This window comes from Pleurodeles waltl, chromosome 7 (assembly GCF_031143425.1).
Source record: "Pleurodeles waltl isolate 20211129_DDA chromosome 7, aPleWal1.hap1.20221129, whole genome shotgun sequence".
In the NCBI taxonomy this organism is placed as follows: Eukaryota; Metazoa; Chordata; class Amphibia; order Caudata; family Salamandridae; genus Pleurodeles; species Pleurodeles waltl.
The window spans coordinates 147,834,548-147,861,748 of NC_090446.1; the positions used below are offsets into that span (position 1 = coordinate 147,834,548).

Consider the following 27,201-nt stretch of genomic DNA (forward strand, 5'->3'; position numbering starts at 1 on the left):
TTAATAACCCCAACGAATTCAGAAGTTAGTCATTACTAAGTATTCTGACCTGAGCTATCCGAAATAGGTCTTGCAACTCACTATTTTTATTAGTCACAATCTAGTACAACAAAACACAGCGGTCACATCCAAGACTCATAGATGCAAACATATTTCATTCAACCAGCACTGATCTATAATAATCATGTAGTAATGCTCTGTTACCCAACAATGCTACCCACTTAATATAAACAACTACTTCAATGACCCGGTTCACGTAGGAATATGCGCACATACCCAGATGTCCCATCATGTAGTGCTTTACGCAGGATTCTATCAACCCTCTACAGTCTGACAAAGGAGCAGTCTTGCAACGCTATTGCTGAGGGTAGCAGGGGTGCAAGACCGATTGCGATCTTCCCATAACAACTCCCTCTCTTAACTCTGGTAGCGTTGTTCATGTCTGTCTTCAATCAAGAATATAGGGGCTTCCTTCTTGGTAAGGTCGAGAAATCTTTATATATTTTTAAACACCAATCAGTTTAGTTACAGACCACAAAGTCATGTGTGTTACCTGCAGAAAGTTGTTTAATTTAAGAACAAACTCAACAGGAATAAAAAAAATGTTGCAGTAATGTTTCTATAAGACATATAAAAACGAAACGAACGTTGATACTTGAAATCATGTAGTTGTAACTTGATCTGAAAGTTTTAAGGAGTAACCGTGGTTCTATCAAAACGTCCTTTGAGAATGTACTGCAAAGATGAATGGTTTCGCACCACCGCCCTGTGTCCTTTAATGTCGGAGTCCTCGGCACGGTTAAGTCACTACATGCACAGCTTCTCTCCCAGGATATGCTGCAGTGCAAATGAAACCTGCTACAAAGAGCTCATTAGGGTCTTCTCGCTGCTTGCCACTTGCTATCGAGCTCTTTGTCGATCCATCACACGAATCTCCTCGCCACGGGTCGCCGATCATCGGGAATCAACACACCTTGTAGAACCAACGGCGAAGAGTTTTTAGAGAAATTCCCTCTGCGTCGCTTCTCCTGTGCGTTTATCTGGATGCAAGCACTGAACCTCGGGAAGGGATTTCCTATGTTCCCTGATATGTGTTCAGCAGCACCAATATCAGAAGGCAAAGACATGTTTCTTCCCAGAAGAAATCACTAGGGCCTGTGGTACCTAAAAAGAGAAAACAGTCATGTGTCAGGTGGAAAACCTCACAGTTAAGCAAGACTTTTTATAGTGTGGAAGGCGCACTAATAATTTCCGATCTGCGGCAATATGACGTGATAGCTCAAATTCCAACTGGTTTCATTCATAACTTTGACGAAAAGAAAAAAACTCACAAATATTTCGATTAACAAATATTATGGCCCTCATTCCGACCCTGGCGGTTTCAAACCGCCAGGGTGGAGGGCAGAGGAAGCACCGCCAACAGGCTGGCGGTGCTTCCTGGCCAATTCTGACCGCCGCGGTCAGAAAAGGGAAACCGGCGGTTTCCCGACGGTTTTCCCCTGGCCATAGGAATCCTCCATGGCGGCGCTGCAAGCAGCGCCGCCATGGGGATTCCGACGCCCTTCCCGTCAGCCTGTCCCTGGCGGTTTACACCGCCAGGAAGGGGCTGGCGGGAACGGATGTCGTGGGGCCCCTGGGGGCCCCTGCACTGCCCATGCCACTGGCATGGGCAGTGCAGGGGCCCCCTAACAGGGCCCCATTAAGATTTTCAGTGTCTGCTTGGCAGACACTGAAAATCGCGACTGGTGCAACTGCACCCGTCGCACCCCAGCAAATCCGCCGGCTCCATTCGGAGCCGGCTTCATCTTTGCTGGGGCTTTCCCGCTGGGCCGGCGGGAAAGTTAGAATGGTCCCCGCGGTCGGAATGACCCCCTATGTGTTCAACTACTTATTTTGAAGGAACGGATGGCAAAAGGAGTATATCTTCTGTGCTCGTTTTGTGAACAAGAAAATATTCTGAACGACTCAAATGCATTTGTGCAATCGTTCGTTCAATTTATAGTTATATGGTATTGCCCAAAGATGATCTAAATATTTCTCAGCATAGGATTAAGAGATTGTCATGTTTTGAGGAGTCTCAATGACACATCTGCTCCTGAATAGATCCTAATCAGTCTTACATGACAAGCGGCTGGCGTGTCATTGTGTACACATGGACATCTAGCCCTCAATCAACATTATCAACACACAGACAGGTGCCATGATCCAGCATACATGTAGGGCCTGATTTTAAAAAAATTAGTGCCGCATTTGAGTCATTTCGGGATGCGAAAGCGGCGCAAATGCACAAAACACATCTATGGCCCTGATTTATACTTTTCGGTGCAAAACTGCACTAAAACAGTTTTGCACCAAAAAGTTTAGCACCGGCTTGCACCATTTCTGTGCACCAGCCTGTAAGAAAGTAGCCTCTTTCTAGTATGGTTGCCCCCACGTTTGGCCTGTTTGTGAGTGTGTGTCAGTGTGTTTTTACTGTGTCACTGGGATCCTGCTAGCCAGGACCCTAGTGCTCATAATGAAAACTCTATTTGTCAGTGTGTTTTGCCTGTCTCACTGGGATCCTGCTAGCCAGGACCTCAGTGCTCATAGTTTGTGGCCTATGTGTGTGTTGTCAGTAGTGCTTAACTGTGTCACTGAAGTTCTGCCAAACAGAACTCCAGTGCTTATGCTGTCTCCACTTCCGAATTAGTCACTCTAGTGTAGTGACTTCATATTCCAATTCCAATTGGCACAGTGGACCCCCCCTTATGAGTCCCTAGTATATGGTACATAGGTACCCAGGGCATTGGGGTTCAAGGAGATCCTTATGGGCTGCAGCATTTCTTTTGCCACCCATAAGGAGCTCAGACAAAGCCTTTCACAGGACTGCCACTGCAGCCTGCGTGAAATAGTGCACACATTATTTCTCAGCCATTTTCACTGGACTTAAGTAACTTATAAGTCACATATATGTCTAACCTTCACTTGCTGAAGCTTAGGTGCAATGTTACTAAGTGTGAGGGCACCCTTGCACTAGCAAAAGTGCCCCCACATAGTTCAGGGCAATTTCCCCGGACTTTGTGAGTGTGGGGACACCATTACACATGTGCACTACATAGGAAGATACCTATATGTAGTTTCACAATGGTAACTCTGAATATGGCCATGTAACATGTCTAAGATCATGGAATTGTCCCCCCATTCCAAATCTGGTATTGGGGAGCCAATTCCATGCATCCTGGGGGCTCCACCATGGACCCCCAGTACTGTCGAACCAGCTCTCTGAGGCTTGCACTGCAGCTACTGCTGCTGCCACCTTATGTGAAAAAGTAGCCTCTTTCTAGCATGGGTATCCCCAGTTTTGGCCTGTTTATGACTGTGTGTCAGTGTGTTTTTACTGTGTCACTGGGATCCTGCTAGCCAGGACCCCAGTTCTCATAGATAAAAACCTATATGTCAGTATGTTTGGCCTGTCTCACTGGGATCCTGCTAGCCAGGACCCCAGTGCTCATAGTTTGTGGCCTAATGAGTATGCATGTGTAGTGTCTTACTATGCCACTGAGGCTCTGCTAATCAGAACCTCAGTGCTTATGCTCTCTCTGCTTTTAAATTTGTCACTGTAGGCCAGTGACTTCATTTACCAATTTCAGTTGGCATATTGGACCCCCTTATAAGTCCCTAGTGTATGGTACATAGGTACCCAGGGCATTGGGGTTCCAGGAGATCCTTATGGGCTGTAGCATTTCTTTTACCACCCATTGGGAGCTCGTATAAACCCTTACACAGGACTGCCATTGCAGCCTGCGTGAAATAGTGCACACACTATTTCACAGCCATTTTCATTGCACTTAAGTAACTTATAAGTCACCTATATGCCTAACCTTCACTTGATGAAGGTTAGGTGCAATGTTACAAAGTGTGAGGGCACCCTTGTACTAGCAAAGGTACCCCCACATAGTTCAGGTCCATTTTCCAAGACTCTGTGAGTGCGGGGACGCCATTACACGTGTGCACTACATATAGGTAAATACCTATATGTAGCTTCACAATGGTAACTCCAAATATGGCCATGTAACATGTCTAAGGTCATGGAATTCTCCCCCCATTACAAATCTGGTATTGGGGAGCCAATTCCATGCATCCTGGGGGTTCCACCATGGACCCCCAGTACTGCCAAACCAGCTCTCTGAGGCTTGCACTGCAGCTACAGCTGCTGCCACCTTACAGACAGGGTTCTGCACTCCTGGGGTCTGGGCAGCCCATTCCCAGAAAGGCAGAACAAAGCATTTCCTATAAGAGCAGGGTGTAACACCCTCTCCCTTTGGAAATAGGTGTTATAGGCTGGGGAGGAGTAGCCTCCCCCAGCCTCTGGAAAATGCTTTGAAGGGCAGAGATGGTGCCCTCCTTGCATAAATTAGTCTACACCGGTTCAGGGACCCCTTCTCCCCTGCTCTGGCAGGAAACTGGACAAAGAAAAGGGGAGTGACCGCTCCCCTGTCCATCACCACCCCGGGGGTGGTGCCTAGAGCTCCTCCAGTGTGTCCCAGACTTCAGCCATCTTCCTTTGCAAGGTGTGGGGGCACTCTGTAGGGCTCTGAGAGGCCAGTGCCAGCAGGTGACGTCAGAGACCCCTACTGATAGGTCCTTACCTGATAATGTAGCCAATCCCCCTCTCAGGGCTATTTAGGGTCTCTCCTGTGGGTTCTCTTTAGATTCTGCTTGCAAGTCTACTTCAGGAATCCTCTGCAACAACTTCAGACTCTTCTGACCTTGAATCAACTGCAGCCTGCTCCAAGAAATGCTGTAACTGCAACAAAGTGTCTACAAGAGACACTTTTCTTCAGCAACCTCAGCTCCAAGTCAGCAACTGCAACAGTTTCCATGGTGTGCATGCTCTGGGGACACTCTGGCGGTCATTCTGACCCTGGCGGTCAAAGACCGCCAGGGCGGAGGACCGCGGGAGCACCGCCGACAGGCCGGCGGTGCTCCAATGGGGATTCCGACCGCGGCGGTAAAGCCGCGGTCGGACCGGCAACACTGGCGGTCTCCCGCCAGTGTACCGCCGCCCCATTGAATCCTCCAAGGCGGCGCAGCTTGCTGCGCCGCCGAGGGGATTCCGATCCCCCCTACCGCCATCCAGATCCCGGCGGTCCGACCGCTGGGATCCGGATGGCGGTAGGGGGGGTCGCGGGGCCCCTGGGGGCCCCTGCAGTGCCCATGCCACTGGCATGGGCATTGCAGGGGCCCCCGTAAGAGGGCCCCTAAATGTATTTCACTGTCTGCTGCGCAGACAGTGAAATACGCGACGGGTGCAACTGCACCCGTCGCACAGCTTCCACTCCGCCGGCTCGATTCCGAGCCGGCTTCATCGTGGAAGCCTCTTTCCCGCTGGGCTGGCGGGCGGCCTGAAGGCGACCGCCCGCCAGCCCAGCGGGAAAGTCAGAATTACCGCCGCGGTCTTTCGACCGCGGAACGGTAACCTGACGGCGGGACTTTGGCGGGCGGCCTCCGCCGCCTGCCAAGGTCAGAATGAGGGCCTCTGTCTTCTTCCTGCACCAGAAGGACCGAAGAAATCTCCCGTGGAGTGACGGTGTCACTCCCCTGCTTCAAGCAGGCACCTTCCAATGTGACGCCAGTACCCTGGGACTCCTCCCAAGGCAACAAGCGTGCTCTTAAGGACACAGAGGGTGGACATCATTGACATAGACTGTCCTGAGGTCCTGCTGACACAATTTGGAGGAGGTAAGACCTTGCCTTCCCCGAGAACAATAGTAACCCTGTGTATTGTGTCTTCTTCGCCTCCTGATGCCTCTGTGCACTCTTTGCAAAATTCCTTCATGCACAGCCTGTCCCAGGTCCCCAGCACTCCACCCTGTGACGCTCAACTCACTGAGTTGTTCTCCAGCGACGTGGGACCTTCTTTTGTTGTGTTGCATAAACTGCATTTTGCACCTCCTTTGAACCCGGATACTGCAGCTTCTGGGGGTGCTGGCTGGTATCCTGAGGGCTCTCTAAAGTGCTGAGAGCTCCCTCTTCTTCCTCACAAAGAGATAAGGCCCCCAGGTCCCTCCCGGGTCCATCCAGCGCCATTTTGATGAAAAATGCACTTTTGTCGTAGACAAGGCTTGTTGTGCCTTCCAACATGAAATCTCATCTTCAACGATCTTCACGCTGTGGGACATCTTTTGCATCATGGAGCAACCCGCTGGCATCTTCCTAGGGTGCATTTCTGCAGTCTTCTACTAACTGAGGACTCTTTTTTTTAACCCTCTTCTAGGTTGGCAGGGGCTCCTGTCCCTCCTGGGACTTCTTTCGACTTCTGGAATTGGTCCCCTTCCTTTGCAAGTCTTCAGGCCCAATAATCCAGCAGTTGTTCTTTCCAGACTTGGTTGGCTGCTGCAAAATCCCAAAAACGAGGAGGTGTGTCCTAAGGAAACTTGCAGTACTTTACTCCTGCTTTTCTGGGATCTAGGGTGGGGTAATTTAATTACCTTTACTGCATTCTTACTCTCCAGCGATTCTGCATACACTACACTTGTCTAGGGGGGATTTTGTGATTCACATTCCACTTTTTTAGTATATGGTTTGTGTTGCCCCTAGACGTACTGTAGGAAGTTGGCTCTGTATATACTATTTCAAAGTAAGAAATAGTGTGCACAGAGTCCAAGGGTTCCCCTTATAGGTAAGACAGTGGCCAAATTAGATAATTCTAATGCTCTATTTTGTGATAGTGTGGTCAAGCAGTAGGCTTATCAGAGGGTAGTGTTAAGCATTTGTTGTACACACACAGGCAATAAATGAGGAACACACACTCAAAGACTTTCTCCAGGCCAATAGGTTTTTATATTGAAAAATAACTTTTCTTAGTTTATTTTAAGAACCATAGGTTCAAGGTTTGCAGTAAACACTTTAAATGCAAGGTATTTCACTTAGATACTTTAGGAACTTTGAATAAAAGCAATATCATATACAGTCTTTGTAAAAATGGCAATAAGCTATTTTCAAAGTGGACACAGTGCAACAATCAACAGTTCCTGGGGGAGGTAAGTAGTTAGATTAGGAGGTAAGTAAAACACTTACAAGTCTCAGTTCTGGGGCATAGGCAGCCCACCGTTGGGGGTTCAAGGCAACCCCAAAGTTACCACACCAGCAGCTCAGGGCCGGTCAGGTGCAGAGGTCAAAGAGGTGCCCAAAACACATAGGCGTCTATGGAGAACAGGGGTGCTCCGGTTCCAGTCTGCCAACAGGTAAGTACCTGTGTCCTCGGGGGGCAGTCCAGGGGGATTTTGTAGAGCACTGGGGGGGACACAAGTAGGCACACAAAACACACCTTCAGTGGCACAGGGGCGCCCGGGTGAAGTGTGCAAAGCAGGCGTCGAGTGTCAGGTAGAAAACTATGGTGAGACCCGGGGTCACTCTAGCGGTGCAGGCAGGCACAGGAGGGGCTTCTCAGGACAGCCACCACCTGGGCTAGGCAGAGGGTCGCCTGGGGGTTACTCCTGCGCTGAAGTTCGGTTCCTTCAGGTCCTGGGGGCTGCGGTGCAGTGTTGGTTCCAGGTGTCGGGTCCTTTGTTACAGGCAGTCGAGGTCAGGGGGAGCCTCTGGATTCTCTCTGCAGGCGTCGCTCTGGGGCTTCAGGGGGGTCCTCTCTGGTTACTCACTGGCTCGCAGTCGCCAGGGAGTCCTCCCTGAGGTGTTGGTTCTCTGAATCTCGAGCCGGGGGCGTCGGGTGCAGAGGGAGAAGTCTCACGCTTCCGGCGGGAAATGTGCAGTCTTTGGAAGTTGCTTCTTTGTTGCAAAGAAGTAGCTGGTTTTGAACAGGGCCGCTGTTCACGGAAGTTTCTTGGTCCTTCAGTACAGGGCAGTCCTCTGAGGCTTCAGAGGTCGCTGGTCCCTGTTGGATGCGCTGCTGGTTGCAGGTTTTCGAAGTTGGAGACAGGCCGGTAGGGCTGGGGCCAAAGCAGTTGTTGTCTTCCTCCTTCTCTGCAGGCTTGTAGGTTAGCAGTCCTTCGTGTTTCTTCAGGTTGCAGGAATCTGATTTCCTGAGATCTGGGGTGCCCCTAAATACTAAATTTAGGGGTGTGTTTAGGTCTGGGAGGGCAGTAGCCAATGGCTACTGTCCTTGAGGGTGGTTACACCTTCTTGGTGCCTCCTCCCTGTGGGGAGGGGGGCACATCTCTAATCCTATTGGAGGAGTCCTCCAAACTCAAGATGGAGGATTTCTAAAGGCAGGGGTCACCTCAACTCAGGACCCCTTAGGGGCTGTCCTGACTGGTGGGTGACTCCTCCTTATTTTTTTTCATTATCTCCTCCAGCCTTCCCACCAAAAGTGGGGGCAGTGGCCGGAGGGCCGGGCATCTCCACTAGTAGGTGGGATGCCTTGGGCCGCTGTAACAAAAGGGGTGAGCCTTTGAGGCTCACCGCCAGGTGTTACAGTTCCTGCAGGGGGAGGTGAGAAGCACCTCCACCCAGTACAGGCTTTGTTCCAGGCCACAGAGTGACAAAGGCACTCTCCCCATGTGGCCAGCAACATGTCTGGTGTGTGGCAGGCTGGCAGAAACTGGTCAGCCTACACTAGAAGTCAGATTGGTATTCAGGGGGCATCTCTAAGATGCCCTCTGGGTGTATGTTACAATAAATTGCACACTGGCATCAGTGTGCATTTATTGTGCTGAGAAGTTTGATACCAAACTTCCCAGTTTTCAGTGGGACAGGCCTTGTCTCCAGTTTGGTGTCCATGCTGACTACAGCTGCGACACCAGGCCTTTTTGGGATCAAAGTTTTTACCCTTGTACCCAAATGAGGATTGTGAAGAGGCTTTGGACCCAGCAGGTTTGTGGGGCCATGTAGAGGACTCTTTACTTTTTCCCTTGGATGTCTCAACACTCTTCCCTAGAGAGGCTTTGTGACCCCTTTCTTTTGGTCACCCCCTGTGGAAGTCTTGGTCACCCTTGTCTTGACCCAGTGGTCTGCCTTCTTTCCCAATTCTTGGGAGATATTGGACCTAGGTCTACCAGATGCTGATGCAGTTTATAATTGAAACAATTACTTAAAAGGTGTTCCTTCATAAACAAGTTATACAGCCCATCATAATCATTTACACCACTGCCATTAATCCAACCATCTAGTGTTTTGACTGAGATGTCAACAAAATCAACCCAGGTCTAGCTCGAGGATTTTTGAGCCCCCCTGAACCTAATCCTGTACTCCTCAGTTGTGAATCCAAAGCTCTCAACCAGGGTAGCCTTCATGAGGTCATAGGATTCTGCATCTTTACCAGAGAGTGTGATGAGTCTATCCCCACACTTTCCAGTGAACATTTCCCAAAGGAGAGCACCCCAGTGCGATCTGTTTACCTTTCTGGTTGCACAAGCCCTCTCAAAAGCTCTGAACCATTTGGTGATGTCATCACCATCTTCATATTTTGTTACAATCCCTTTGGGGATTTTTAGCATGTCAGTACTTTCTCTGACCCTATTTATGTTGCTGGCGCCATTGATGGGAGCTAGACCCATCTCTTGTCTTTCCCTCTCTATGACCAGGAGCTGTCTCTCCAAAGCCAATCTTTTGGCCATCCTGGCTAACAGGAGGTCATCTTCATTGAGGCTGCCCTCAATGCTTCCACAGTTACTGTTCTCCCCTGTGGAAGAACCAGTATCTCTGACAATCACTTTTGGAGTCAGGGTTTGAGGGACCCTGGCCTCCCTAACTAGGACAGGAGGGAGGGAATCATCCTCCTGGTCACTAGCTTCCCCCTCTGTAGGGTTATCCTCAGAGGGGTGGCCTCTTGCAAACTCTGCCAAAAGCTCCTGGAGCTTAACGTTGGTAGGGTTTGACCCAGTCTTTATATTTTTTAGTTTACAGAGAGTCCTTAACTCTGACATCCCTAGATGCAGGTAAGGGGTGAGGTTGAGTTCCACCACCATCTCTTCTGTGCTAGACATTACTTTTCTAACAGTTGGGATACTTTTTAAGAATCTAAAACTATTTCTTGAACTTAATCCAAACTTTTACAAAACTTTTAAACTCTAAAAGAAATGCTAACAGGGACTTACACAAGGCCCTAGCAGGACTTAAATTTTTTTATAAAAATAGCTCAAATTGCAAAAATCAGTTTCTAATGACAATTTTTGGAATTTAGTCGTGTGATCAGGTATTGGCTGAGTAGTCCAGCAAATGCAAAGTCTTAGACCCCACCGCTGATCCACCAATGTAGGAAGTTGGCTCTGTATATACTATTTCAAAGTAAGAAATAGTGTGCACAGAGTCCAAGGGTTCCCATTAGAGGTACAATAGTGGCCAAATTAGATACTTCTAATGCTCTATTTTGTGGTAGTGTGGTCAAGCAGTAGGCTTATCAGAGGGTAGTGTTAAGCATTTGTTGTACACACACAGGCAATAAATGAGGAACACACACTCAAAGACTTACTCCAGGCCAATAGGTTTTTATATTGAAAAATATCTTTTCTTAGTTTACAGGTTCAAGGTTTGCAGTAAACACTTTAAATGCAAGGTACTTCACTTAGATACTTTAGGAACTTTGAATAAAAGCAATATCATATACAGTCTTTGTAAAAATGGCAATAAGCTATTTTCAAAGTGGACACAGTGCAAAAATCAACAGTTCCTGGGGGAGGTAAGTAAAGGTTAGATTAGGAGGAAAGTAAAACACTTACCAGTCTTAGTTCTGGGGCATAGGCAGCCCACCGTTGGGGGTTCAAGCAACCCCAAAGTTACCACACCAGCAGCTCAGGGCCGGTCAGGTGCAGAGGTCAAAGAGGTGCCGAAAACACATAGGCGCCTGTGGAGAACAGGGGTGCTCCGGTTCCAGTCTGCCAGCAGGTAAGTACCTGCGTCCTCGGGGCAGACCAGGGGGGTTTTGCAGAGCAATGGGCGGGACACAAGTAGGCACACAAAACACACCCTCAGCGGCACAGGGGCAGCTGGGTGCAGTGTGCAAAGCAGCCGTCAGGTTAAATAGAAAACAATGCAGAGACCCGGGGGTCACTCTAGCGGTGCAGGCAGGCACAAGGGGGGCTTCTCAGGACAGCCACCACCTGGGATAGGCAGAGGGTCACCTGGGGGTCACTCCTGCACTGAATTTCGGTTCCTTTAGGTCCTGGGGGCTGCAGGTGCAGTGTAGGTTCAGGCGTCAGGTCCCTTGTTACAGGCAGTCGCGGTCAGGGGGAGCCTCTGGAATCGCTCTGCAGGCGTCGCTGTGGGGGCTAAGGGGGGTCGTCTTTGGTTACTCACGGGCTCGCAGTCACCGGGGAGTCCTCCCTGAGGTGCTGGTTCTCTGATCAGAGACCCCTCCGGATAGATGCACACCTGGTTAGGAAGGAAGCCAATCCCCCTCTCAGGGCTATTTAGGGTCTCTCCTGTGGGTTCCTCTTCAGATTTTGCTTGCAAGTTTCCATCAGGAATCCTCTGCAACCACTGCTTCATCCTTTGACCTCGGATCAACTGCAGACTGCTCCAGTAACTGCTGTAACTGCAACAAAGTATCCAGAAGGGCTACTTTGACTCTGCAACAGTTTCCATGGTTTGCACGCTCTGGGGACTCCCTGCCTTCACCATGCACCAGAAGGACTGAAGAAATCTCCCGTGGAGTGACTGAGTCACTTCCCTGCTTCAGCAGGCACCTTTTAAGACGATGACCGGTTCTCTTGGACTCCTCTCCTGGAGACGAGCGTGCTCCTTGGAACACAGTTGGTAGACCCCTTCGACACAGACTGTTCTAAGGTCCTGCTGTCCAAATTTGGAGAAGGTAAGAGCTTGCTTTCCCCGTTTGCAACAGTACCCCTGTGCACTGCGTCATCTTCACCTCCTGAGGCCTCTGTGCACTATTTGCAAGAATCCTTCGTGCACAGCCTGGCCAAGGTACCAGCACTCTATCCTGCGAAGCTCAACTCGCTGAGTTGTTCTCCAGCGGCGTGGGACCTTCTTTTGTAGTGCAGCAGCAACCGCAATTTGCACCTTCTTTATCCCTGTGTCCTAGGACCTCTTTGGGTGCTGCCTGGTCATCTGTGGGTTCCCTCCAGTGTTGGGAGCCCCCTCTGCTTCCTCAGTCCGAGTTGATGCCCCCAGGTCTCTCCTGGGTCCAGGTATCGCCATTTTGACGCAATCTGCGACATTGCTTGAACCAAGGCTTGTTGGACGAATCCAGTGCTGCAACTCACCTGCATCCAACATCTCCACGTGGGACATCCTTTGCGTCATGCAGGAACCCGCAACCATCTTCTTTGGTGCTCTTCTGCATACTTCTTCCAACCGGAGAATCCTGTTTTGCACCATCTTCGGGGTTGGCAGGGGCTCCTGTCCTTCCTGGAATCTTCTGTGACTTCTGGCATTGGTCTCCTCTCTTTACAGGTCTTCAGGTCCAGGAACCCACCATTTGTTGCTTGCAGTCTTGCTTGGTTCTTGCAATAACTCTAATCATGACTGTAGATGTCCTAAGGAAACTTGCAGTACTTTACTCCTACTTTCCTGGGCTCTAGGTGGGGTATTCTACTCACCTTTGTGGTTTTCTTACTCCCCCAGCGATTCTCTACACACTACACTTGTCTAGGGGGGAATTCATGATTCTCATTCCACTTTCTTAGTATATGGTTTGTGTTGCCCTTAGACATATTTCTTCCTATTGTATTCTATGGTATTTTTGTATTGTTTGCAATACCCAATGACTATTTACTTACCTTATTTTGGTGTCTAATGTACGTATTGTGCATAATACTTACCTCCAGAAGGAGTATTGCCTCTAAGATATTTTTGGCCTTGTGTAACAAAAAAAAAGTACCTTTATTTTTGGTAACACTGAGTATTGTCTTTTATTGTGTATAAGTACTGTGTAACTATAGTGGGATTGCAGGAGCTTTGCATGTCTCCTAGTTCAGCCTAAGCTGCTCTGCTACAGCTACCTCTATCAGCCTAAGCTGCTAGAACACTACTACATTTCACTAATAAGGGATATCTGATAGAGACTTCTAGCTGCAGATTCCTTATCTTTGAATTTCCCCAGGCGTCAGACTGGATCCAGAGAATTTTTCTTCTAGCAGTACCTCTGTGCGCCGTCAGGTGGCGTTGGTCGACTCCGCGGGCGTTGTTGGCATCGTACTCGCCGTGATGACGTCGCGGTCGTATATAGGCGCCACCCTGGTGCGCTGACGTCAGTTCTTTCTTTTCCGCGCCAGTCTACGCGCAGATCCAGAGAAGAGCTACCTCAGTCATTTTTTTACTACGTCGACGTTTTTGTTGTATTTTTGACGAGTTCGTGAAAGCATCGAGGGATGTCCCGCAAGAACAGATTCAAGCCCTGCGACTCCTGTCACCGAACTATGTCAATGACGGATCCGCACCTCGTGTGCATATGGTGTTTGGAGCACGATCACGACCCAAAGTCATGCTCCGAATGTCGGGCCATGAACCCGAAGGCTTTGAGGGAGCGGTCCCTAAAGCTCATGGCAGCCTGACACACGACTCCGCGGTGCTCACTGTCCCGTTCGAGAGGAAGGTCTTGAGATCGGCCCCGGAGTCACCACCACTCTTTGTCCTCCAAGTCATCAGGACATTCGGGTCACAAGAAGAAGAAGTCGAAGAAGGACAAGCGTTCTATGACTTCACCCCTTCGATCGGATGATACGGCGCGGGAAGGACATCGATGCTCTAGGTCTGCATCAGTGGAGTCTTCTTCTGGGTCGGCTCTGCGATTCCCTGACTTCCCGGGAGACGGAGCGACCCCCGCCCAACTCAAAGAGATTTACGAGCCCATGCGCCTCATTTTTGGGCGGTCCGACCCACCTTTGGAGCCTTTGGGCACAGGTGAGTCGGTTGGGGTCCCTTCTGTTTCGAAGCTCTTGGCTTCGGCCTGGGCTCCGGAGGGCCCCTCCGGATCCAATCGCGGATCCATCCCGACGCCGGTCGTGCTACGGTGACCTTCCCCAGCGTCGGGTCAAATGTCGACGCTCCGACGTCGGTGGGGCCCACAATCAACGTTGATCCCATACTCATAACCGACGACCCAGAGCCGAAACAACATTGATCGACACTGATTCCTTTCTCTATGGGCTCTCCTGGTCCCAGGGTTGATCCAGACCCTTATTCTTGTAGGTATGGATACGGGGAGAGTATGGAGGGGTCGCTGGACTCTTTAGAATACCAGCTTGACCCACAAATGGACTGGGTGCAGGATTTGGGTGATGCCAGTGGACTAGACACCTCCCCTGACACTGCTATGCTCTCTCCTCCTAGCGTGGCAATGGAGGAGGGTGCTTCTTACTCTGTGGTGGTGAGAAGGGCGGCTGAGGTCTTGGACCTCGAGCTTCCTTCAGTGGAGGTTAGGTCTAACATCCTATCCGACGTGCTTAAACCAGGCTCCAAGCCCCTTTTACCCTTCAATGAAGCATTGACAGACGTCCTTTTGGGCACTTGGTCCAAACCCAGCACAGGGGCTCCTGTGAAAAGGACGATTGCCCGCCGCCATCGGCCTGCACCGTCAGACCCAAAATTCCTGACCAAACACCCCACGCCTGAGAGCCTTGTCATCCAGGCTTCTTTCTCATCTGGTGAATTCCCTGCCGCACCCCCCAGATAGGGAATCAAAAAGACTGGATAATTTGGGGAAGAAGTTGTTTTCTTCCAACAGGCTAGCGCTGCGGTCCATGAACACTGCATGCCTTTTGGGCTACTATTCCCATACTCTCTGGGATACGGTCGCCCAAGTGCTGCCTGCAGTTCCGGAGGAGGCCCGGGCTGTCCTGTCCCAAGCCGTAACAGATGGGAGGGATGCAGCTAAGTTCATGATTCGTTGTGGACTGGATATGACTGACTCTCTGGGCAGATCGGTTGCATCGATGGTGGCATTGAGACGCCACGCCTGGCTGAGAACGTCTGGCTTTTCGGGGGATGTCCAGCAATCCTAGATGGACATGCCCTTTGATGGCACACGTCTCTTTGGAGACAAGGCGGACTCGGCGCTCAAGCGTTTTAAGGATTCCCGAGCCACGGCCCGGTCCCTTGGCCTCGCTCCTGCACCTAGACCCCAGCAGTCCGCCTTTCGCCCCTTTCGTGGCTACAGGAGGGGCACCCAACTGCGTCCTTTTCCACCTGGCCACAGACACGCGCATGTTGTACAGCCCCTGCGCGGCTGCAGATGTGGGATCCCATGCTCCTGGAGATCAGGGAGCCAGCGGGTTACCCAGTCCACCCCCGGCCCCTCCTCAGCCTCCAAGCCTTCCTAGTCCGTGGGTACGCTTTCACCTGCCCCAATGGCAAGCCATTACCTCAGACAGGTGGGTACTCCAAATTGTCCAAAGGGGCTACTCCCTCCCCTTCGAGACATCTCCTCCAGCCATGCCACCTTCATACAGCCAGATATCGGAGGATCATAAGGCGCTTCTCAGCGAGGAAGTCCAAGCCCTTTTGGCCAAAGGAGCTACATAGAGGGTTCCTATGCCAGAAGTAGGTCGAGGTTGCTATTCCCGCTACTTTCTGGTTCTGAAAAAGGACAAAGGTCTTCGACCTATATTAGATCTTCGGTCCCTCATTCTCTCCCTAAAAAAGGAGAAGTTCAAAATGTTAACATTGGCTCAGGTCCTATCTGCCCTGGATCCTGGAGACTGGATGGTAGCGTTGGACTTTCAAGACGCATACTTCCATATTCCCATCTTGCCGGCCCACTGGCGTTACCTACGGTTAGCGGTAGGTCACAAGCACTTTCAGTTTACCGTGCTCTCCTTTGGCCTTACCAGTGCCACTCGGGTGTTCACGAAAGTGATGGAAGTGGAGGTAGCTCATCTGCGCAGGTTAGGGGTCCCAGTCTTCCCCTACCTCGACGATTGGCTGTTGAAGGCGAACTCGCCCCAGACAGTCGTCTCCCACCTCCAGACTACAGTGAACCTTTTGCATTTGCTGGGGTTCACTATCAACGTGCCGAAGTCACACCTGACTCCTTCTCAGACGCTCCCCTTCATCAGGGCTGTTCTGGATACAGTGCAGTTTCAGGCATATCTTCCCAAAAAGCGAGTCCAGGATATTCGGGCGATGATACTGATGTTTCAGCCTATATCATGGATTTCGGTGAGAATGACTCTGAGGCTGCTGGGCCTCATGGCCTCCTGCATCCTGCTGGTTCAAAATGCCAGATGGCATATGCGGGCTCTGCAGTGGGACCTGAAGTTCCAGTGGGCACAGCATCAGGGGAATCTCTCCGACAAGGTCCAGATCTCGGAAGGGACTGTGAAAGACCTGCAGTGGTGGTTAACGAATAAGGATTGGATCAAGGGCAGATCCCTCTCCTCTTCCCAAACAGATCTTATGATCGTGACAGATGCATCACTTCTGGGATGGGGTGGCCACATGGGAGAGGCAGAGATCAGAGGTATCTGGTCTCTGGCGGAAACCGGTCTCCATAACAATTTTCTGGAGCTGCAAGCGATTCGACTAGCATTGAAAGCATTTCGTCCCTCTCTGAAGGGGAAAGCAGTGCAGGTGTTCACAGACAACACCACCACCATGTGGTATTGCAACAAACAAGGCAGAGTTGGGTCGTGGACCCTTTTTCAAGAGGCTCTTCGCCTCTGGACTTAGCTGAAACATCAGGGCATTTACCTGGTGGTTCAGCACCTGGCAGGCTCCTTGAATGCCAGAGCAGACAAACTCAGCCGACAATGCATGGTCAACCACGAATGTTGTCTCTATCCGAGGTGGCGCAAGATCTCTTCCTGCAATGGGGAGAACCTTGGTTAGACTTGTTCGCCTCTGTAAAGAACGCGCAATGTCAGCTGTTTCGCGCATTGGAGTTTCCAAGGCGGCACTCGCTCAGCAACGCTTTTCGTCGTGAGTGGAACTCAGGCCTCCTGTACGCCTTCCCGCCAATACCACTTCTGCCCAGAGTTCTGAAGAAGCTCAGGCAAGACCGGGCCCAAGTAATACTGGTGGCTCCGGACTGGGCACGAAGAGTCTGGTATCCCGAGCTCTTGAACATGGCCATAGCTCCTCCGATCAGACTGCCTCTTCGGGAGGAACTTCTGTCGCAGCAGCAGGCGAAGGTCCTCCACCCAAACCTGTCAACTCTGCGGCTTCTTGCGTGGAGATTGAGCGGCGACAGTTGACGTCTTTCGACTTGCTAACCAAAGTCTGTGACGTTATCTTGGCAGCAGCCAGGCGTCCCTCAACCAAAACTGTATATGCCTGTCGTTGGAAGAAATTTGTGGTATGGTGCAACGACAATTCTGTTGATCCTCTATCTGCTCCTCCATCTCAGGTCCTTCTCTATATTCTTTCCCTTGCCCAGCAGGGTTCCACCTTGGGCACTCTTAAGGGATAACTCTCTGCTATCTCTGCTTTCTTATGGTTACCTGATCAGCCTTCTTTATTTAAATCTCCTATAGTTGGGAGGTTTCTTAAAGGCCTCACACATCTTTTTCCTCCTATCCCATTCATCATGCCCCAATGGGATCTCAACCTGGTCTTAACTTACCTTATTTGTACCCCATTTGAACCGCTTCACAACTGTCCTCTAAGGCTCTTAACTATAAAAACTGTCTTTCTAGTCGCCATTACTTCTGCTTGCAGAGTTAGTGAACTCCAGGCGCTGTCATCTAAGCCACCTTTGCTTGCCATACACCCTGACAAAGTGGTGCTTGCACAAGGGCTTCTTTTCTACCCAAGGTAGTGACACCCTTCCATGTCGGACAGTCCATCACCTTGCCTACCTTTTATGCACCCCCACATCCCTCTCATGAAGAGGAGAGACTCCACTGTCTGGACCCAAAAAGAGCGTTGGCGTTCTACATTGATCGTACCAAAGACTTCTGGGTGGATGATCAACTCTTTGTGGGATATGTGGGTGCAAAGAAGGGGAAGGGGGTGCAGGAGAGGACCATTTCAAGGTGGGTACTCTTATGCATCAAGCTGTGCTACGCTCTGGCTAAAAAGCAACCCCTTGAAGGTTTGCGAGCTCATTCCACCACAGCTACTGCTGCTACAACAGCGTTAGCAAGGGGGGTTCCAGTACTGGATATTTCTCAGGCAGCAACGTGGGCATCTCTGCACACTTTTACTAAGCACTACTGCCTGGACAATCAGGTCCGAAGGGACGGCTACTTTGGCCGTTTGGTCCTACAGGACTTTTTGGTGTGATCTTAGTTCGCAGGCCAACCACCGGGGATGGTATTGCTCAGGTATCTATTCAAAGGTAAGGATTCTGCAACTAGAAGTCTCTATCAGATGTACAAGTTACTTACCTTCGGTAACAAAATATCTGTGTGAGAAAGTAGCCTCTTTCTAGCCTTGTTACCCCCACTTTTGACCTGTTTGTGAGTATATGTCAGGGTGTTTTCACTGTCTCACTGGGATCCTGCTAGCCAGGGCCCAGTGCTCATAGTGAAAACCCTATGTTTTCAGTATGTTTGTTATGTGTCATTGGGACCCTGCTAGCCAGGACCCCAGTGCTCATAAGTTTGTGACCTATATGTATGTGTTCCCTGTGTGATGCCTAACTGTCTCACTGAGGCTCTGCTAACCAGAACCTCAGTGGTTATGCTCTCTCCTTACAAATTGTCACTAACAGGCTAGTGACCAATTTCACCAATTCACATTGGCATACTGGAACACCCTTATAATTCCCTAGTATATGGTACTGAGGTACCCAGGGTATTGGGGTTCCAGGAGATCCCTATGGGCTGCAGCATTTCTTTTGCCACCCATAGGGAGCTCTGACAATTCTTACACAGGCCTGCCACTGCAGCCTGAGTGAAATAACGTCCACGTTATTTCACAGCCATTTACCACTGCACTTAAGTAACTTATAAGTCACCTATATGTCTAACCTTTACCTGGTAAAGGTTGGGTGCTAAGTTACTTAGTGTGTGGGCACCCTGGCACTAGCCAAGGTGCCCCCACATCGTTCAGGGCAAATTCGCAGACACCATTAAATGCGTGCACTATACATAGGTCACTACCTATGTATAGCGTCACAATGGTAACTCCGAACATGGCCATGTAACATGTCTAAGATCATGGAATTGTCACCCCAATGCCATTCTGGCATTGGGGAGACAATTCCATGATCCCCCGGGTCTCTAGCACAGACCCAGGTACTGCCAAACTGCCTTTCCTGGGGTTTCACTGCAGCTGCTGCTACTGCCAACCCCTCAGACAGGTTTCTGCCCTCCTGGGGTCCAGCCAGGCTTGGCCCAGGAAGGCAGAACAAAGGACTTCCTGAGAGAGGGCGTTACACCCTCTCCCTTTGGAAAAAGGTGTCAGGGCTGGGGAGGAGTAGCCTCCCCCAGCCTCTGGAAATGCTTTGATGGGCATAGATGGTGCCCATCTCTGCATAAGCCAGTCTACACCGGTTCAGGGATCCCCCAGCCCTGCTCTGGTGCGAAACTGGACAAAGGAAAGGAGAGTGACCACTCCCCTGACCTGCACCTCCCAGGGGAGGTGCCCAGAGCTCCTCCAGTGTGCTCCAGACCTCTGCCATCTTGGAAACAGAGGTGCTGCTGGCACACTGGACTGCCCTGAGTGGCCAGTGCCAGCAGGTGACGTCAGAGACTCCTTCTGATAGGCTCTTACCTGTGTTGCTAGCCTATCCTCCTTCCTAGGTAGCCAAACCTCCTTTTCTGGCTATTTAGGGTCTCTGCTTTGGGGAATTCTTTAGATAACGAATGCAAGAGCTCATCAGAGTTCCTCTGCATCTCTCTCTTCATCTTCTGCCAAGGAATCGACCACTGACTGCTCAGGACGCCTGCAAAACCGCAACAAAGTAGCAAAGACGACTACTGCAACCTTGTATCGCTGATCCTGCCGCCTTCTCGACTGTTTTCCTGGTGGTGCATGCTGTGGGGGGTAGTCTGCCTCTTCTCTGCACTAGAAGCTCCGAAGAAATCTCCCGTGGGTCGACGGAATCTTCACGCTGCAACCGCAGGCAACAAAAGACTGCATCACTGGTCCTCTGGGTCCCCTCTCAGCACAACGAGCGTGGTCCCTGGAGCTCAGCAACTCGGTCCAAGTGATTCCCACAGTCCAGTGACTCTTCAGTCCAAGTTTGGTGGAGGTAAGTCCTTGCCTCCCCACGTTAGACTGCATTGCTGGGTACCACGTGATTTGCAGCTGCTCCGGCTCCTGTGCACTCTTCCAGGATTTCCTTTGTGCACAGCCAAGCCTGGGTCCCCGACACTCTAACGTGCAGTGCACAACCTCCTGAGTTGTCCTCCGGCGTTGTGGGATCTTCTTTTGTGACTTCGGGTGAGCTCCGGTTCACTCCTCTTCGTAGTGCCTGTTCCGGCACTTCTGCGGGTGCTGCCTGCTTCTGTGAGGGCTCCCTATCTTGCTGGGTGCCCCCTCTGTCTCCTCATGCAATTGGCGACATCCTGGTCCCTCCTGGGCCACAGCAGCATCCAAAAACCCTAACCGCAACCCTTGCAGCTAGCAAGGCTTGTTTGCGGTCTTTCTGCGTGGGAACACCTCTGCAAGCTTCTTCACGACGTGAGACATCCATCCTCCAAAGGGGAAGTTCCTAGTCCTCTTCGTTCTTGTAGAATCCACAGCTTCTACCATCCAGTGGCAGCTTCTTTGCACCCTCAGCTGGCATTTCCTGGGCATCTGCCCAATCTCGACTTTGTCGCGACTCTTGGTCCCCTTGTTCCACAGGTACTCTCGTCCAGAAATCCATCGTTGTTGCATTGCTGGTGTTGTTCTTTCTTGCAGAATTCCCCTATCACGACTTCTGTGCTCTCTGGGAATATAGGTGCACTTTACACCTACTTTTCAGGGTCTTGGGGTGGGCTATTTTTCTAACCCTCACTGTTTTCTTACAGTCCCAGCGACCCTCTACAAGCTCACATAGGTTTGGGGTCCATACGTTATTCACATTCCACTTTTGGAGTACATGGTTTGTGTTGCCCCTGTACCTATGTGCTCCTATTGCAATCTATTGTAACTTTACACTGCTTGCTTTACTTCCTTTTGCTATTACTGCATATGTTTGGTATTGTGCACATATATCTTGTGTATATTTGGCATCCTCATACTGAGGGTACTCACTGAGATACTTTTGGCATATTGTCATAGTACATCTGTGTATTGTGTTTTCTTATGATATTGTGCATATGACACCAGTGGTATAGTAGGAGCTTTGCATGTCTCCTAGTTCAGCCTAAGCTGCTCTGCTATAGCTACCTTCTATCAGCCTAAGCTGCTAGAAACACCTCTTCTACACTAATAAGGGATAACTGGACCTGGTACAGAGTGTAAGTACCCCTTGGTACCCACTACAAGCCAGGCCAGCCTCCTACAATCTGGTAAAGACATATTCTAGTTGCCGATTCCTTACTGACCCACCCATCCTCCCTGCACTGCAAACTGATTTCTAGGGACAGGAACTTCCCTTGAGGGCCCTAGTTTTGGCACACCACTTTCAGTGTTCTTCATGGCTCCACACTACTGGCGTGGAAAGTCGTGAAAGGAAACCGAGGTCAGCGTGCTGGGTTGGCGCCTACATACGACCGCAATGCCATCACGACACCAACGACGCCCGCAGAGTCCAGCGACGCCACCTGACGGCGTGCAGAGGTACTCCTCAAAGAAAAATTCTTCAGATCCAGTCTGACGCCTGGGGAAATTCAAAGGTAAGGAATCTGCAACTAGAATATGTCTCTACCAGATATTTTGTTACTGAAGGTAAGTAACTTGTACAACTGGACCTGGTATAAGGTGTAAGTACCCAAGGCACCCACTACAAACCAGGCCAGCTTCCTACACAGCCGGGCACCATATTTATGGAATGGTGCAAGTCGGTGCAAAGGGTAAGCTAGCGTAAAAATCTAAATTACGTTAGTCGGGTGGGGCTGGCGGTGTGGAAGAAGGGGGTTTTGCATCAAAAAATGACATTAGGCAGGTTAGAGTAAAAAAAAATACTCTAACCAGCCTAGCATCATTTTCTAAAGCAAAACCATCCATACCACATGACTCCTGACTTAGAAAAGACAGGAGTCATGCCACCCACCCCAATGGCCAGCACAGGGGACCAGGGTCCCCTGCGCATGGCCACTGCTCCCAGTTCCATGTAGGGGGGCCCATTTCAGGGCCCCCAATGGCACTTAAAAAAAAATAATACTTACCTGTACTTACCTATACTTTCCTGGGATGGGGTCCTCCATCCTCCACTGTCCCTTTGGTGTGGGTGGGGGTGTCCTTGGGGCCTGGAGAGGTCAACTGTGGGCTTATTCCATGGTGTTCCACGTTGGAAATAGGCCCACAGGTCCCCTAACGTCTGCCCTGACCCAGGAGTTAAAAAATGGTGCAAAGCAAGCTTTGCACCATTTTTTGACCACTCCTCCCCCCCATGCGTGATTTTTGCACGGGGTGATAAATAAGGCGCTAGGGCCTTAGAGTTATTTTTTGCCTGGGAACGCCTACCTTGCATCTCATTGATACAAGGTAGTTTTCCGCAGGCAAAAAATGACTTTAACTCCAATATTTTGACTTTAGACATGTCTAGCGGCAAAATATAAATTATGGAGTTAAGTTTGCACCGGATTTGACTAAAAAAAAATGACGCAAATCCGGCGCAAACAGACTATATATATGCCCGTAGATTTTGTACGTTTGCGTCGTTTTTGCATCAAAAAATGAAGCAAATGCACTGCCAAAAAAGTATAAATCAGGCCCATAGTGTTTACTCCATTTCTGCTAATAAACCCATGTTAATTTGTTGAGCACGGTTTCCTATTTGGCAAATTTAACTACCCAAAATAGCTACGAACTGCATAAACTTCCAGGATTGTAGATCCATTTAAATGGGTAAGGTACTCGTTTTATACCTCAGACAAGATGGGTTAGCCACTATTTTACTCGTAGTTGCTAAGTGAGAAAACAGATGTGACGAGCTATAAATGTTTGCAGAGGAGCTCAGAGAAGCTGCATAAAGAATACAATTCCTTTTTATGACGGACCAAGATGCCAGATGAGAACATCCGAATATTGTATGCAGTTCAGTGGATATGACTACAAGAGGCTTAGCAGCAGTTGAACCCAGAACAAAAGGCATGGCTTCAGCTTTCAGTTCTACCGCTAAACTCACGTACGTGCTAATCTAGCCTTTTTTATGCTACCATGGTAAAGTCATAGCGACCTGCAAGACTAACAGGTTTCAACCATGTCCCTTAATGTCATCACCCTAAATTCATTATCCCATTTTTTGGTGCAGGTCCAATACTTCGTAATTGCCAGTTAAGCAATCCCGTCCCCGGCCATTCAGGCCGTCAGCTGAAGGCAAAGGTTCCAGTAGCACTCACAGAAACCTCTGCGAACTTCAGCCATAAATCCAGGAAATTAGCAAGAAGGGACTGTCTGTCCCACCAATGAAATGGATGAGTAGACATTCCAGTCTGTAGCTGTATTCTCATTGGTCGTAACCACATCTGGAGTGAGTTATGCTTCCATATCCATAAAAATTGACGAGGGAGAATAACAGCCACATGTTGCTCAAAACCAGCCTTTATGGAGTTTACATTAATATGTTCTCCCTTATCTTATAACATTGCCTCTGTATGGAACCTGAAACTGTTCAGGTTGTCTGGCCTTGGTCTAACATAAAGAGAACACTTTCATTTTAGACAACAAGGGTAGTATGAAACAGACTTATAGCATAATTGTGATAAAACAGTGCCACCACTCAAACCGTGGGGGCAGACTGGGATAGAACTGGTTAAAGGATGTATAAGAAAAATGTATTTGGGCTAGTTCATAAATTATCTTAAATCTTTAAAGCAATCCAAGCATGTCAACTGCATCACAAATAGGAGCCCTAAAAAGGATGAGATAAAACGTCTGTGATTGCTGAAAGTCTTTGAAAAATTTCTTTTTTGGGTGCTGACAAAGTAATCTTTAAAGATGCATTGTCTTTAGATTATGACATTATTCTGAGTTTCTGCTTGAAAGCCACAAAGCTAAAAAAAAAAAAGAAAGTTCTCTTTTTCGTGAAAATTTGGCTTCACACAGCTTCTGCTTCCATTCTGGAGCAAAAACCCTTAACAAGGGGCTTGTGGAGCCATAAGTATGGAAATCTTGGTATGGATTGTATGTAGGCATTGTTTTTGTATTTAGAGCATAAACTACTGCATATATGTTATGTACTTTAACTGAGTCTCTGAAATGTTCTGCCACTCTTAATTTTATTTTGAAAATGGGAGGTCAAAGAGGATGGTAAATGCACCTTACAATTCTTTGAAGAGCCATTAGGGATGTCGTAAGAGATCCTGTAGTCATGAATATTGCCTCCCCAGATATACAATAGGCTATTAACATTATTTTGCTAAACTTGATTTCACTGCTTTGCTGACTTCATGCCTTCGGAACTTAACATGTTTCAAATTACAAGTCAAGTCAGCACTTATTTTCAGTCGTGTATTTTATTTATTGTGGTCATTATACTTAGATACAGCTGAAATATAAATACTCACTGGCCTTTTGCCCTGGCTCGGATCACTACAACTGTACATAGACAGAGACAAAGGATTGAGATATTCGGCATATGCAGAAGTCGTGGGACAGGATGAAGCAGGGTTATATGAACGAAATAAAAGTAACACCCTTTAAAAGTGCTGGAAGAACTCTGACCTTGTCAAATGCTTGCTTGAGGCATGTACTTCCATTTCATTGCTTTTGTATTCGTTAAGTTCTTTGCGGATGGCTGCCTGGGATTGAAAAGAATACAGAGCTTATAAAACAATAAAACATTGCATTTTTGTATGAACACGACATAATACATTTATAGTGATAATAAAAACAGTAATTAGGGTACAAGTCGTGAATCATGGTGCAGCGCGTAAACCTGCCATTGCCGCTTCATATGCGGTGAACTACAAGGGCTGTTCGAAGCAATAAGGAGAAACAAGAGGTTAGAAAATAAATGTACACAGCCACCTCGAACTGCCTACAATGAGACAATGAGCCCAGCACAAATACCAAACAGAAGCCCACGCAAATTAAAAGTGGAACTGATGCAAACTCAAACATACCCATTCAAAAGGTATCAACATTAAACCTGGCAAATAGGTTAGCACAGGCATCGGACGGCGAGCATTTCCGGTAAGAACCAATTAAGACATATTCAACTATCATACAGCTGTAATTAACCAGCGCCATGCCTCAAACAATACAAGTAATGCCAGAAACGGAAATATATGGGAGACTAAACATACCCTGCATGCAGGTGAATCTATCTATGTATGACATCCTGTTTTACACTTAAAAATATACACATCTGAGGCAAAACATTTATTATCAGACATGATACTCAGGGTAAACCGTCTACTGATGTGTTAAAAAACAACCTAAACAAGTCCAGGGCTGACTTCATGGGTGTCGCCATTTTTAAAATGTCTACGTTGTAAGAACATGGAGCAAAGTCCCTAATAACTTACAAAGGGAAATTTAATTCTATCACATTAACATTTGTATGATAAGCATTGCAGAATCCTTTCATTAAGGTAGGCTGGGCCTGACACTGGTATTCCCTCCACATTTGAATGTATATCAACAGCCATTTTCAAGAACCTTCTATTCAAACAGTACAGAAAATGGTACCCGGTTTCCTTTTCTGTGATGGGGAAGGATTGATGATAGCTATTGGTTCAATAAGTCACATCTGAAAAGGGTACAGGAGTGAGTGTGACATAGGGAGTACCAAGGGCTTCATTTCCAAAGAGAGAAATCTATTCCTAGCTCAACTCATCCCCTGAACAAGGTTGAGGCTATAGTTAAATGCAGCAAGTCTTGTACTTCAAACAGCGATATCCTCTCCCCAGTTCAAACTATGAGGTCAGGCCTCAGTAGTCACCAAAATGGAAGGTAAACCCTGTTGCTATTTTGGATGGCTGTAAAATGGCTAAATAGCTTGGCAAGCATCTGGGAAGAACAGAGAAATGTTGCGAGGCACACTGTGGAGGTTTTTAACATAAAGAACATTGGCAAATCGAATACATTTAGTTTTTGTATATTACATGTATTCAGAGATATTTAGTTCAGACTCTTACGCACAATAAATGCACAGACAGTTGAAAATGCCTCGCGTACAGACCTCTATGCTTGTACAAATAAAAACGCATAAACACACATAGAGCAACATAGTTACCACAGCACACAGCACACAGGCCAACAGAGTTACATAAAAACACAGGAACTGAGTCACATATGGGTGCGTAAACAACACAGAGGAACAATTCAGTACTCAGACAACACACATCTAACCACAAGCAACACTCACTCACATGCACAGCACGCAGAGAAGCAGGTGGATGAATAGATACATGCATGATTGCCAGGACAGAACATTGGGGTTTATGCATAAACACAACGATGGAATGAATGGATCAATGGTGACAGACTAAAAAAATATATATTGGCTATAGGTATTGAGACTTTCAATTGATTTTGTTAGGCTGTTTTCAAAGGCTACAGCCAGTTTTAATGTGTCTCCTAAATAGAGATTTTGCTTCTATGTTATTTGTAGGATAATTTACTTAGGTCGGGTATACTGCTTTCTAGCGCTGCAAAATGTGTCTTAAAGCCAATACCGGATCTTATACGAATTCTGCTTGGAATTCTTCCAGCAGCATGCTACATTTTAAGGAGGCAGAATACAGATAAAGACAATGTAAACAAAAAATGAGGTCGCTAAGAGAATATAAGCAGACATTAGGAAAAGAAAAAAAACTATACACCAATAGTTTTTCAGAGAATGAAGTCCTAATATTCACACAGGCAACTACATCAAATGTGTCATCCCACTTATAGACTGTGAGGGCAAAAACCTTTGGAGTTAACACACCAATGAGTTGAGATAATCATATTTTAATGATACAGCAGCAACACTTCACTATTTTCTTATCATCTTACCAAGCACCAACCGCTGCATTTCACACACTATGCTCGATCCCATTCTTGTTGTCAACGCATTAAGGTTTGCCATGAGTGACACTTAAGTGCCACTGAAAACATACTTTGGATTGGCAGTTATATTACGACTGTAGACAATTGTCAATATGACTGTAAAAGCCTCAAACACAATTAGGAATTACCTTAAAGCGTTTGCATTTTTAGGAAGGAAAGATTAGGGGACATGGTGAAGAAAAGGCTGAATAGAGGACAGTATTGTGGATGCAAGATAAAGCTGGCGCTCATGTGTGGTCTGTAAGTGAGTAGGAAGGAAATTAGAAAACT

General features: G+C 48.4%; 1 protein-coding gene across 2 annotated transcripts in view; it reads right to left on the bottom strand.

Annotated features, from left to right (window-relative positions):
- Positions 1-551: 551 nt before the first annotated feature.
- PHACTR3 (phosphatase and actin regulator 3) overlaps positions 552-27,201 on the bottom strand; it is a 628,269-nt gene continuing 601,619 nt past the window's right edge. Inside the window, exons 11-12 of one of the 2 annotated variants that reach the window (XM_069243416.1) lie at positions 24,598-24,674; positions 552-1,164 (exon numbers count right to left, since the gene is read on the bottom strand). In XM_069243416.1, coding sequence (XP_069099517.1) covers positions 1,149-1,164; positions 24,598-24,674 — 93 coding nt within the window. In that variant the 3' untranslated portion in view covers positions 552-1,148. The remainder of the gene's footprint in view (positions 1,165-24,597; positions 24,675-27,201) is intronic. The other variant, XM_069243418.1, reaches the window with a different exon arrangement.